At 40.8% G+C, this 14,317-nt stretch overlaps 1 protein-coding gene across 4 annotated transcripts in view; it reads left to right on the top strand.

The window, feature by feature from the left end:
• The first annotated feature begins 3,742 nt into the window (after positions 1 to 3,742).
• The window catches only part of LOC145989744 (cell adhesion molecule Dscam2-like), a 363,117-nt gene continuing 352,542 nt past the window's right edge, over positions 3,743 to 14,317 (top strand). For all 4 annotated transcript variants that reach the window (XR_014441890.1, XM_083125027.1, XM_083125028.1 and 1 more), the window contains exon 1: positions 3,743 to 4,066. Coding sequence is in view for 3 of the 4 variants with exons in the window: in XM_083125027.1 (XP_082981153.1) it covers positions 3,778 to 4,066 (289 nt within the window). In the remaining variant the exon portion in view is untranslated. The remainder of the gene's footprint in view (positions 4,067 to 14,317) is intronic.

A 14,317-nucleotide genomic window follows, 5' to 3' on the forward strand; every position in this document is an offset into this window, starting at 1 on the left:
AAATCATCCATTTGTGCAAGTCTTGGTGAGCTTCATTTTTTCCCACACCCTTCTGCCTTAATTTCCAGGAAGAGAAAAGCATTTTCCAGCTACTTTTCTTTACAATTTGCACGATGATGTAGTAAACCATGTAAACTGTTTCTGAATCTTAGCTAAGATGAATCATGTCGTTCCTGTTAAATATAGGAGACAGGACATTCACACCTGCTGTCTTGATGAGCGAGAAAGGGGTCCTGATTTAAGCGTGGGCATCAGCGTTACTTTATGCCAAGCCTGGAATTTGCCTTTTTTTATTGACTTCTAGTCACCATATACCTAAATTCCTCGTAGTTCTGGCTTGTCCCAGCGTATTTTATGCTCCTACCTTGTTTTTTTCGTTTCCATGGCAAAAAACAGTTCAACGACTATACCCTGTCCCACCTAACTGTGGAGCAAGGCAGCGCATAGCGTCAGAGAACAGAGGGAAATCAATTGGCCAGAGCGAAGCAGTACACTCTGCTGGGAAGGCTGGTAACTTCGGTAGCTTTCCTCTCACGTGTTCATTGGTGGAGCTGTCTCGCATCACTACTTTCGCAGAGACTTGTTTTCGTTTGTCTGCGAGTGGGCGGAGCAAAGCAGTGCGCGCTACTACAAACGGCTGGTAGCTGGAGCCGCGTTTTCCCACTGCAGGCACGCACTTCCCATCTCTCGCGTTCATTCCTAGAGCCCTCTGCAGGCACTACTTGTTCAGAGGACTTGGTTTCGTTAGCTTACTCCAGAGTTTCCCTGGACAGAGTGTACATGACATAAAATAAACAAATGCAATTGAAATATTCACAGCGTATGGTGTAGGATCGTGGAAAATTTAACAATGAATTAGGGCTTTTGATGGTGTAGTGGTAATATAATTAAGTGGTCCCAGGTTCTGTACCCGGTGAAGGCTCCTAGTGTTTCGGATCTTACTTTGAGCTGTAGGTCCAGTTTCGATTAGCCAACCTGTACATAAAGTGGACTTAAAAAAACATACTTAAAGAAAATTACTTAGTAGCAAGACCAGAGTGAGAAGTAGCGAAATTTCGGTTACCTGGGGACAACAGAGGGCAACCGGAGCTTGGTGCTGATCACATCACCTAAGTCAAATGGCCTACATTGTGTGCATGTGTTTTAGTGCGTGTGGAGCCTTTTCCCTTCAAATCTGCCATGTGCCTAAATAGCATTTTGAATGCGCAGGCGATAACTTTACTGTACTTTGTACAGTTTGTGTGAGAGGTGTCCAACAGCTTTTTCCATTACAGTATTCTTAGTACAGGGTGATTCTTATAGAACCGGGTCTACACGATGGCGCAGTGCGTCGTCGCCTTGTAGTCAAGGGGTCCCGGGTTCGATACCCGGTGGAGCCACGTAGTGGTTCGGATCCCACTTTAAACTGTAGGTCCAGTCCCAATTAGCCTTACTGTGCATGAAGTGGACTTAAAACACCAACTTAAGTAACTTATAGAACCGGCCTGATGAATTTGCTAATAATGCTGCAGGTGATGAAAAGCTCACAATTACGTCATAATAATCCGTGGCTGTGCCGAGTCGAATGGTGTGCAGATGGTCTGACAGGTGGCAGCACTTATGCTGCAAGGTTAAAGGATACACAGTGGTGCACGTACGAACTTGTTTGCAGTGTTCAGGCTTCAGGGGCCCAAGATCCCCCGACCCTACCAGCCCGGATTTTTTCTTGTGGGGTTAACTGAAGGACAGGGTATATGCAAACAAACCGCGTACGTTACAAGCTTTAAAGGACAATATTTCGGCTGAAATCAGGAACATCACCGGGGGAACTCTGCGGCGATTCACGGCGAATATGCAAACGCGGGTTGAGGCGTACCTTCTTGAAAATGGCGGCCACTTTCGCCATGCTCTGATCACAATGAACAATCAACGCCACACTATTCAAGGTACGTCATGTATAAATTACGTTAATACAGTATCTGTATGGTGTATTTCATATTACAGCTCTTTTTGTCGGGCCGGTTCCATAAGAATCACCCTGTATTGTAGAAGACTGTGGTTCCTAAATTGGGCTCACGTGAGTTGACAGTAGGATGACCCAGATAGAACCTGGGCGTCGTCCAATGGATCCAATCGAAGGAATGCGATGAAAGCATCTCCTGAGATTGACTTGTATCGCTGATCTCTGGGACGGAAGAGCTCGCTTTGAATCTGCCCTTTGATGTTTGGTTTCAGAACTGGATAAACAAAGAAGAACTTGGAGGTTCCTCCCCAGAACTTTGCTATTGGATTATCGTTATTGACGAGCACCGATGGCATGGGAGGATTTCACAATCTTTGGGTGCGTTGGAGGAAAAGAACGGACATGCGAGAGAGTTTTTGGCCTTTGTGGTGTTTGCGAATGCAAGATACGAGACTTTACCATGGATTCGTTGATTGATAAAAATCTATAAACTTCTTCGACATACCATGACCACAATACTCTTTATAATAGTAAATTACTTTAGCGTGGTGTTATAGATTGATTGATTTAAATGAAGTTTGTGGGTCAGCACTTAGGCTATCTCGTATCTCGAGAACTAATTGAAGGGTTCGGGCGTAAAACATTGTAAGTGACATTTTGGTAATTTTTGAGTTACAAAGTAAAATGTGCCATCCTTCAATTTTCGGGTGAAATTTCCATGTCATACGATTTGCATTGGACTCATTGAAGCCTTGTGAAATTGGTAAACACAACACGAAAACAATTTATCTACAGTATAGCTTCTAATAACCTTTTTTCTTAATGAACTCAGAAATGACAAAATGTCACTTATCGTGTTTTACTCCCGAGCCCTTCATTGCGTTTAAAATAGGCTGATATTTCTTAAGGGGAAAATAATGACAATATACAAGCAAAGCAGTGTTGCCAGCTTACGGACAAAATTCAGAATTTTGCTTCTATCGTCGACCCTGTGCACGCTGGATGAACCAAATTTGCAATTTGCAGGAAATCACAATAGACCACTCTTTGAAAACATGTAATTCCTGTCATCGAATTTTGAAAAAAATAAAATAAAAATATGCAACATTTTCGAGAGTCATAATTTTGGGGTACTTTGGAAAAAATGAACGTTACCCGCTCGACCCCTAATTTTCTCACGTTGTGAGCATGTTATTTTGTTCTCATTATTACATGTAAAAGTAAAATATATTAGCGAAAATCGCGGGGTGAAAAGTTAACTACATTTTATAAGATCTATTCCATAATACTCATGCTTGTTAATAATAGTATTAACAATGTATATACTATTGGTTAATCGTGTATATCATACCTTCATATCGAAAAGGACAGAACTTAAATATCATGTTTAATGTAGAAGAATTGGCGCGTTATACAGAAAAAAAATATTGTTTGAATTAACAAACGTGTTTGGTTAAGCTTTATGGTAACAGCAAACAATAAAATTGTTAGCCTTTTCCAAATTTGGTATTTCTTACAAAAAATTTTGCTAACTCTAAAGAAATTTGCAGGATTACTAAAAATAATTTTGTTCTGGTGAACAATAACTTGTTTGTCGCCGATTGAAACAAATATTTGTTTACTGGAAACTTATTTGGTTATTCCAAACGTGGAGGTGGTAAACGAAGCTACCATCTCGTTCTATAAAGATTAAGGTTTATTATTTTTTTTTTCAAAGACTGTCTTTATACATATATATTTTATTGGTGTTCTTTTCTCTCCTGAAAGATCTCATTTGGTATTCTTGACTCGTTGCAGGTTTCGCCGGCGGATACGAATCGCACCTGCAGGGCCCGATGTTCATCGTGGAGCCCCTCTCACGCGTGGAATTCTCCAACTCCACGGGAGGGTGGGCGGACTGCTCCGTCCACGGGTCTCCCCCGCCGGTGGTCGAGTGGCTGACGGCCGACGGGAGCCCGGTGACCGACGTGGCGGGCGTGCGGCGGGTGCTGCATAATGGGACCCTGGTCTTCCCCCCGTTCTCCGCCAGCGCCTACCGCCAGGACATACACAGCGCGGTGTACCGCTGCGTCGCCTCCAACGCCATTGGCCGCGTCATGAGCCGCGACGTCCAGGTGCGAGCAGGTAAGATCTTCTCTGTCGGCCGATATTGATGTTGGCTCTTTGGTGGATGGTCGGTAGCATTTTCCCCAAGGTTAGAGGAAGAAAGTTAGAGAGGGAGCGAAAGGAGGGGAATGAATGAGAGGAAAATAGAAGGGGAGATGGAAATAGGTAAAGAGAGAGAGGGAGAAGAGATTAGAAAGAAAGCGGCAAGAAAGAGAGAGAGACATAAAAAAGATGGGATGAAACAGGGAGATAGAAGGGAATAGCAAAAATATAGAAATAGAGAGAATCAAGGAAGATAGAAATATTAAAAGAGAGATGAAAATTTGGGAGAAAGATTCAGAAAGATATGGAGAGATTAAAGACAGCGATATGTATATATAAAGAGAGAGAGAGAGAGCGAATGGAAGGGGAATGAATGAGAGGAAAAACAAAGCGAGAGAAGGGAGATAGAAATATGAAAATAGAAACAGAAGGGGGAGAAAGAAATATGCAAGAAATAGATAAAGAAAGAAGAGAAACAAAGATATATGCATTCGAAGAGAGAGTGAAAGAGATAGAAACGATGGGCATGCATAAGATAGAGGGGAGAAGCAGAAATGCAGAGAAACAAGGTAGATATAATTAGTTAAAGAGAGGGGAAAAGATGGGAGAAACAGTCAGAAGGAATTGGAGAGAAAGAGAGAGAGAGAGAGAGAGAGAGAGAGCACGAACAACAATATGGAGAGGGAGAGAAAAACTAACTAATATGTAGATAGATATAGGAATAACGAACAGCAATATGTAGAGACAGAGACAGAACGAACAACAATATGTAGAGAGAGAACGAACAACAATATGGAGAGAGAGAGAAATGTACAGCAATATGTAGATATAGGGATAACGAACAGCAATGTTTAGAGAGAGAGAGAGAGAACGAAGAACAATATGTAGAGAGAGAACAAGCAGCAAAACGTAGTGGTAGAGAGAGAGAAACAGGAGTGCAGAGAAAGAGCGGAAATAGAGAGAATCATAAAAGGGGAGAAAGCAAATAGACAATGATGGCGGTTATTCACTCGCAAGAATTTCAAGCAATTTTATTGTCATGATAGGAATATTTTAACGTTTTGTAGATTAGGATATGATTCATTTTTATTAATATTTTAAAAGTTCTGTTTTACTTTAAAGAGGTTTGAAAATGTTACCTCTAATATTACAGTCTTAATTATATGGATACAACGTTTATATGATTTACAGCAAATAAATGTTTCTAGTACTTTAAAAAAGTATCTTTCAGTTCTCTCATATTCATACGTGTAAATATATAACTACTATTCTGATAACTAATTGGAAGTTCTGTTTGTCAGGATGTGCTGATCTCACTCACACGTCGAATACCCCCAATATATAAAGACAATTACACTAAGGCACAGGCGAAAATGCACAACCGATTCGGTCGAAAGGCAGTTAATGAATGGACGCCACAACGTCTCGACGCTACTGTCAACTCAACCTCTCTTACACAGCGAGCGCGGCTCTGCTTGTCTTACTTGCGAGTCTTAGTACGGCCGTTACGCACGCTTATTCATACACGAGGGTTGACCTTAGCTTTGTAGACTAAGTTCATCTACATATATATATGTATATAATTTCACTCTTCACTATTTTCCTTCAATAACACACTCAGCTGCCAATTATGATAACCCTAACCTGACTTTATCTTCCAATACATTAATGTTCTAATTCCACCTCGACAAAAACTCAGACGGCTAAATGGGATACTATGACTCCTCTCAGGTACAGGCGGTGAATAAAGTATTGAGACCTTAAGGGAGATGTTGGTGAAGCATGAAATAAATGAACGATTCTTTTCGTTAAACAATTTGTAACTGCATCATCTGGGAGGTTACTTTGACCTTTCTTTTACATTCATTTTTGTCCAGAAGATTGTTTATTTCCATACATACGAAAGCTTATATTACTCTCAGTTACAATTTACAATCCATAAATGTCCTTTATTCAAAATACAGAATCTCCTGTGTGTGAATATTAGATTCGATGAACCAAGAATCCTAATTTGCTGCATGTCTTCATGGTAAAATTCAAATATATGTGCAGGAAGTAGCTACATGTGTGTGTGTGTCGCCAGGAGGAAGTCGTACCAGGGAAGAAAACCCTGTCGCTTTCGTCCCGGAAGACAAAGCTTACGGTCTACCATTCAGTAGCAAACAAAAACTTACGTACGTGCCCCTTCCTACAGTATTGCGACAAAATGTGTCATGAATAGATTTCAATATGGGCAAGATTTATGCAGGATGAAAGTTACGAACTCGACTCGTTTCTCGGGATTGAAAAGCCTTAGTAGTCTGAGCTTTGCATGAAGATACACGCCAATGACGACATTGTATATTAAAACGAAAGACATTGCACTACATGTCTAAGTTTGCTTCCTTGCCCAATTAAATCGATGTTGAATAAATTTTGAGGGAGGCCAAAATAAATTTCGAAGATCTGAAATTCTAACACTTATCCATAAGAATGAAAACATATGGGTCAACAGTGACAAATGCATATCCAATAGGCAGGCGTCTTAACCTCAAAGGATTTCGGCCAATCCTAACCCGTTGTTCCATATCATTATAAACTTCGAAGGATAAATTTACATCGCGAATGTATGTATCTTTGGAATGCGTGCAAACTAAGCTTTGCATCTCCTTTTATACTTTCTTGTCGATGCTCACTTGTCATGGTATGACGTAATTCGCACAGCGCAACTTGTGACATTTCCAAAAACTAAATAACAATAAATGTCTATCTGCACAACCACAATATCAGATCTTAACTAATTTCAACGTTGCAGCAAAACAAAAAAAATGTATAAGGGCAAAGATTCATCTCTGTTAATAAAGACGAAACTCGAATCATTGCCCGTTGTAACTTGAACCTTATTGAACACATTACATAACTTAAAAGAACAGATTTGATCTTTTCATTGTTGTTGAACGAGATCTATGTCAATACAAATCATAAACATTTTCTGCCGTGAAAGAACACAGATTAATATTTTTAATTTGACATTCGGTCAGAAAATTAACATATGGAGTATTACTTTAGGCCGCGTTTACACTAATTGTTAACAATATTGGAAATATTAGCGGATTATAAGAACAGTAATAATCTTTCTATCATTCAATTAGTATATTAAAATTATTGAAACACAGAAGATCCACAAATACAAAATAATAATAATAATAATAATAATAATAATAGTACTAAAAATATAAAATAATTGCGAAAAATTAACGACACATGCATATGAGCCGTGAGGTTCATATCATGTTGTCCTCATAATTCAAAACCAAGGAGTTTTTTAATGCAAATTATGCTCATTGTACGATACTCTTGTACTTCTCTTTTTTGTGAGGTGATGGTGGTCAAGGTGATTATCTCGAATTTGGAAGGTTTTAGGTCTCGAATACAACGGTCGGCCATCTTGATCCAGTTCTTCAGCGTTGTTTTCCTCCGTCACTCCAAACGAGTGTTTCGATAATACCTCTAGCGAACATTACGAACGGTTTCTTCCGTCTTTCACTTTACCTACATCGCCCTCCTACACTTTGTGATTAATCCAGTGACGAGAGGTGTTTCCCATCCGGCGGGCGACCTTACGAGAGTGGACCTCACTCAAACCCACTGGAAGCCTTGTGAGGGTGAGGTCTCATCCCATTTCATCTGCAATCTTGGCGGTTTCCTTTACATATTGAAGTTTCGGCAAGATTTGTTGCCATGCCTTCTTATTACTTGCTTCGGCTTTTTATCATGACTTCTTCTTTTCTTCATTGTTTTGGCACAGTTATTCATTTTATACAACTGTCGTGCAAAGTGAGCACATGACATTTTATCTATGGAGTATGATTTACTTATATATATATATATATATATATATATATATATATAAAACAGTACAGCTTGATTTCTGTTGCTTCATTGGAGAACACAACCACATTTGGCTGTGCTAGCGACGCTGCTCTCTCATGTTCAATTGTTGCGCTTGAAACAGTCATACTGTTATCACGAGTCCCAAGCTTCATGGTAGAAGGACAAATTAGGTGCGAAGTTTTATTTTTCCTTGAATACGCAGACACATTGTGGATGTGTTCACCCTCTGGAGGGCGACCCTCATGATAGCAGACCTCACTCTCACCCTCCGGAACACTTGTGAGGGTGAGATCAACTCGTGACGTTGATTTAAAATGAACACCTCTTCCAAGGAAACTAATTACTGACGCTGCTAAGCACCAGTCAACAGTATGACGTCATCACTCGCTAGTAAATGCCTTTGAATGAGGCATTACTATATACGGCAAGAACAACAATGAAACATACATATGATACCATTGTGAAAGTGGAAGTTACCATGGAAATGTATAGGAATCACAAAGATGTAGATTAAATCGGCTAATGTGGTTGGATCCAAAGTTTACAGTGATATCCGAACCATTTTGTAATACGATTCCATCATGAACCTAATCAGGCACTTCTTTAGCACAGACAACAGCATTGGCCATTAAAGTTTCAGCGATAAGGTCCTGCTTTTTAGGCGTGTCCTCCCGTTTCGCCTTATTGCGTGTTCACCTCCCCCAATACAATTTCAAATTATTTTTATGTGACACTAACTTTCTAAGTCGATAATATTCCCTGGTGGGAAATTGTGTGTGTGTGTAAGGCGAAACGGGATAAGGCGAAATGGGATGTCCCGTTTCGCCTTATCCCGTTTCGCCTTACACACACACAATTTCCCACCAGGGAATATTATCGACTTGAAGGGTAATTCATAATGAAAGCGCAGAGCTTGTGATGTTGCCTACCTTGACTCCCCTCCCCCCCACGACCCGTAGGAGCACCGACCAGGTTGGGTTATGTTAGGTTGTTTGTAAGTCGATAATATTCCCTGGTGGGAAATTTTTTGTGTGTAAGGCGAAACAGGATAAGGTGAAATGGGATGACCCGTTTCGCCTTTGAAAGTTTTTTTCACATAAATAATTTGAAATTGTATTGGGGAGGTGAAAACTCAATAAGGCGAAACGGGATGAGGCGAAACGGGCCGTAGTCGCTTTAGGAGTTGAAAGCAAAACTAGAAAGGTTAATTAATAATTTAACATCGCTATTACTTCCTCCGTAATTGACTGCGCGTGTAAGATACTGGCCCAACTCTTTCAGTAAAAACAGTGCCGTGGATAGATTACCATTACTTTGGAAGGTTGCAGTTTCTTACTTTTCAAATATTCCTTGTTTTTGGGTTCGTAGCTACTTTTAATTTGTGAGGGCATATCGTTGAATAAATTCGAAAAAAACTAGAGATTTGCAATAACGCAAGAAATCAGCAGCGTTCAGTTTATTATTGAATTTTATACTTTCTTCAAAAGTACGATATGTGGTGAAATCTTAACACAAGCACTGTCTACACTGTTTTTAATATTCCTTGCAGTTTGTCGTATCTACCCGGTAAGAAATGTTGCATTTATTTGGGAATATTCGTCCCCAAGAGTCTCGTGTCGCGCGCCACTTCGGTCTGAAAGCTCTTTGGCATATTCAATGCCCTTTATCGGCGAAACAGCCATATGGTTAAAGCCTACAGCTGAATGGGGGTTCAAATCGTTGAAATGCTCCCCGATGACCAGTGGGGGCGATTAGGAGGGGGGCGAGGGAGCGCAGTTGCCCCCCATACTTTTTGCCACTTTAACTCCCACACTATGCTAAACCTTATCTACCAAGGGAAAGTAAACTCTCCTTTATCATAATGATGTGTGGTTCATACCATTTATGTGTTACCTAGAATGAATACTGTTTGATATATAGTTGTGGTCTGTGATAATACAAGTAGTAAAATTGAAAGCTTACTTGCTTATTTAACATGAAGTACAACCTAAGGCTGACCATGAGAGAAATATCAGTTTAACTCTTAATTACATTAATTGATTGATTTGGTTTATTTTACTTTGTATTTCTGCTACTTTCGGCTAGTCGCGAAGATGATGATGAGCGATGATATGATGAAATTGATGAATGGACACTCATTTAAAATATCCCTACCCAGGCCGGGATTCGAAGTCTAGACCCCTGGTGTCGTAGCGCGCTGCGCTAAAATCTTAATTATATTCCTTTTCCGGAATGTCTGGAGTAGCGACGCGCAGAGGGGAAAGCTTGTGGGCGGGGCCAGACTAGGTGGGGAAGGGTGCAGAATGCAGAATTCCCCTAGTAGGCTTGCGAGCTGTCATGTTTACTACAGAACTATTGGACCAGTCGAGTCGCCCCCTCCCGCGCGGTCCCCTCCCCCCCCTTGCGTTCATTGGACGAGGCACACAGCCGCAACGTGAGCTAAGAACACGTTCGCGTTCTCTTACTCCAGACATTCCGGAAAAGGAATATACATTACAATGTAGAAAAGTCGTTAGCAAGTGGTCTGTAAGTATTAATTCGTATAATAGGGCCTCCCCGATGGCGTAGTGGTAACGTCGTAGACACGTAATCAAGGGGTCGCGGGTTCGATACCCGGGAAGGCACATAGTGGTTCGGATTGCACTTTATACTGTACAGGGTGTACCAAAAGTCCCATTACCCCCTCTTTGAATTGTAGACAAACCTGCAAAATGTTATTTTAACAGCATGCGTATGATGAGAGGATGATATACCATTAAATCAGACCAATGGCCACCACTCTGTGTGCACACCGCCAATTTCATGGCAGAGTAATATTCGCCTCCAGGTCTCCAGGTGCGATGTGAAATCCTCCGTAACATGGCTGGCATGAAGGAAGCAAACTCACTGCGAACAGCTTCTTGAAGTTCCTCAGTTGTCTGATAACGATTATGGGCGATTTTCTGTTTGATGTGCCCCCTTAGCACATACGAGAACAAGGCGTGACTGTTTCTGTGCAAGCGCACGTACACACTCTACTTTCACTTCCTGTTACGTCAGAGTTCCAGCTGGCGTGATTACGACAAAAATCTCGCAAATAAGTCTCGGAAGTTCAAGGGATTAACTGATCAGTCATTTATTTATCTTGTATTTTTGAGCGCAGCAATTACCAACACGCTGAGTTGGAAGTTGTACGATTTAGCAATGTAATAGCAATAAATCGCTACACACAACATGTCAGATTTGGACTTTGGAGTGGTCATTTTAAAGGTGCTGGTAAATTTGGCGATCCTCGTCCAATCCGTTTGTATCTGAACACATCATTGAGGAATTCTCTTAAAATGGTCACCCCGAAATCCAGATCTGACATCTTATGTTACGGAGGATTTCACATCGCAGCTGGAGGCAAATAATACTGTGCCATGAAAATGGCGGTGTGCACACAGATCCTGTGGAGTAAATAGTGGTCATTGGTCTGACTTAATGGTATACCATCCTCTCATACGCATGCTGTTAAAATAACATTTTGCAGGTTTGTCTACAATTCAAAAAGGGGGGGGGGGTAATGGGACTTTTGGTACACCCTGTAGGTCGAGTCCCGATTGGCCTTTCTGTGCAGAAAGTAGACTTAAAACAACAAATCAAACTCGTATAATATAATTCCAGCATAAAAACTTAAACATGTAAACTCAAGCACTTAACTTGCATATTGCTGTCAGTCTTCTGAATATAAATTTCCAGCAATATAGTGGTTTTAACAATCAAATTCAAAGTTAATTGTGTTACATTTTATAGACAAATTATGCTCCTCCTTTCCATCCTTCCGAGTTTAGTTATGAAGATGAGAATGAATGATGAATTGTGGAAATTCGACCGTTCAAATGACGACATGTTTGTGGCACACGCGCCACGCTACACTGATTCAAACGCCAAGGTAATCGGATACAGTCCATGTCATTGGGGGGATGTAATGTTTCTGCTTCGATATATTTGGGTTTCATTCATGTAAATTTTCAAGAAGTTTAGGTGTCGTAGCCGCAGAATTACCCTGTAGCTGAGGGTTGAGGCAATACTAGTTTCAACAGTAATTGGAATTGATAACCTCGGCCGTACTCTATTGAACATTTAGTCATGGGAACTATTACTATTAGTTTTGTTGCGGAGAAAGAAAGCGTGTACAAGTGACGCAATACATAGTTTAGTTTATTAAGCTCCTAATACTGTCCACGTGATGGAAAGTCACTAATGCTACTAATCTATGACGTTTGCAGTGATCCTAGGCTAACTAGGAATTCCTGTATGCGTAGCAGCATTCGCACAAGTTAAATTTCCGTCGGCATGAGGCTAGCCCCATATTAGTACGAGCCATGTGCATGTGGTTTTCCCCGGGTAATTGATCGACAGATAGACCTACATAATCCTCTGGCGTTTCCCTGAACCCAACGCACCGCTGAAAGCCTGGTATTTGTATGGATTTGAACCAGAATACCCCCTTCAAATGCTCATCGGCGGGCAAAATTGTAATGAGTTCTATTCGCAATACGAATGATTCGTTGGTTGTGTTATTTCGCTGGAGACAAAAATCATTGGTTTGCTTAAACCTGTGAGTTTTTTTTTCATCAGTGTCACAGAGGTGGAAATTTTTTTCCACAAAGGTATATTTCGTTCTTCCGCCCTTCTATCTCAGTATTAAAATTTCAGTGATTTCTAGAGATGGTATACTTGTAACAATACAAATTTAAAAAACTCTGATACTGCTGGTAATATGAATATGCAATTTGGTGGTTTATACTGTGTCCAAGGCATCTCTAGAGCAAGTGAGCGAAAACAAGTTCTCTGCGAAGGTAGTGAGTCGAGAGGGCTCGACCAATGAACTCGTGAGAGGTTTTGATTGATTCAGTTGATGTTTTAGGTCCACTTTATGCACAGTTGGGCTAATCGGGACTGGACTTAGAGTTTAAAGCTGGACCCAAACGACTATGTGCCTCCACCGGGTATCGAACCTTGATTCCAAGGCGACGACGCTACCATTGCGCCATCGGGGAGGCCCACTACTCGTGAGAAGGAAAGGGATTGTGTGGAGCGAGCAATGTGACTGCAGCTATAACCCGTTTTCAGCACCGCACACTCTTTTGCTCCGCCTGTCTGCTTTCTCCCCTTCTCTTCCGCTATACGCTGCCTTGTTCCACAGATTTCTGGGCATATTGTTAAATATCCACACCTTAATTTTAAGCTAAGACTGCAAAGGGGTACTCGGCACACTTCAGGACAAGATATAGGACAACACAGCAGATGATTATACTGAGCGAGGGTCGGGAAGCCTGAACCTCGTGGATAAGGGTGTAGTCTTACTACGTGGAAGAGACATTATGGTTACAGTGAACTCACATGGACACAAGAGTTTCCCAGTGTGTTTATCGACTTTCCATTTGGAATAAAAAAACAAATGAATGTCATAAACTTCGAGGAGGATGATGGCGAGAGAACTCGGTGGAATTGGAATCAGTAAAAGAAAGAAAGACTTGGATCGGAAAGAGATTTAAAAGAACTCAATACAGAAATCAAACAAACGTGAAATGAACTCGGGAAAATAAACGACAAAAGGCAAATCATGTGATTTGTGATAAATGGAAATTCGATACTAGGTCACAAAAAGTGAACGAATGACAGTAACTGATGGAAGATACGGCAAGAGGCAATCAACGGTAGACTGCAAACAAGTTAGTGAAATTACGATCTAAGACGACCGTGGCCGTTATTTAGGTACTATCGGATATTACATAGCTAACCGTAATTAATGTAATTTTAATTTTTCATTTTTTAAATATATTTACATTACACGCAGCGATAATTTATAATATTTATACATCTTTATACATGACAAATTATTCAAATTTGAATAAAAAGCGGTAGTGCCTTTTTTGTGAATTTACCTGTGCAAACATAATGTAAATTTACGGCAACTTCTAGGAACTATTTTCACACCAGGATTCTTGGGTTCTAATTTCTACGTGCCACTGCAATCGCAACTTCAGGGTATGGAGCCACGAATTGGCAACACTGCTCCTTGCTCCGGCTGGTCAGTTGGAAGCACGAGTTCTCACCCAGGGATCGGGATTAAGGCGATCCCCGATCTACCAGGAAGGTAACCACCAAGTAGCACATCACGTCAAATAAAATCAAATATGTTATAATAAAAATGTCCAAAGACTTTAATCAAGAATCGAGCGCCTACATACTTATTCGCACAAGCCGAAAATATAATGTGTTGGGTCCTGTTCGCTTGTAGACAGTGATGAGTAACTTATATATCACGACACTGCCTTTACTGTCAATAGCAAGACCTCAACTCCTTATCCAGGCGCGAGGTACAGC

The sequence above is a fragment of the Lepisma saccharinum genome, chromosome 7, assembly GCF_977018435.1.
Source record: "Lepisma saccharinum chromosome 7, izLepSacc3.1, whole genome shotgun sequence".
NCBI classification, from domain to species: Eukaryota; Metazoa; Arthropoda; class Insecta; order Zygentoma; family Lepismatidae; genus Lepisma; species Lepisma saccharinum.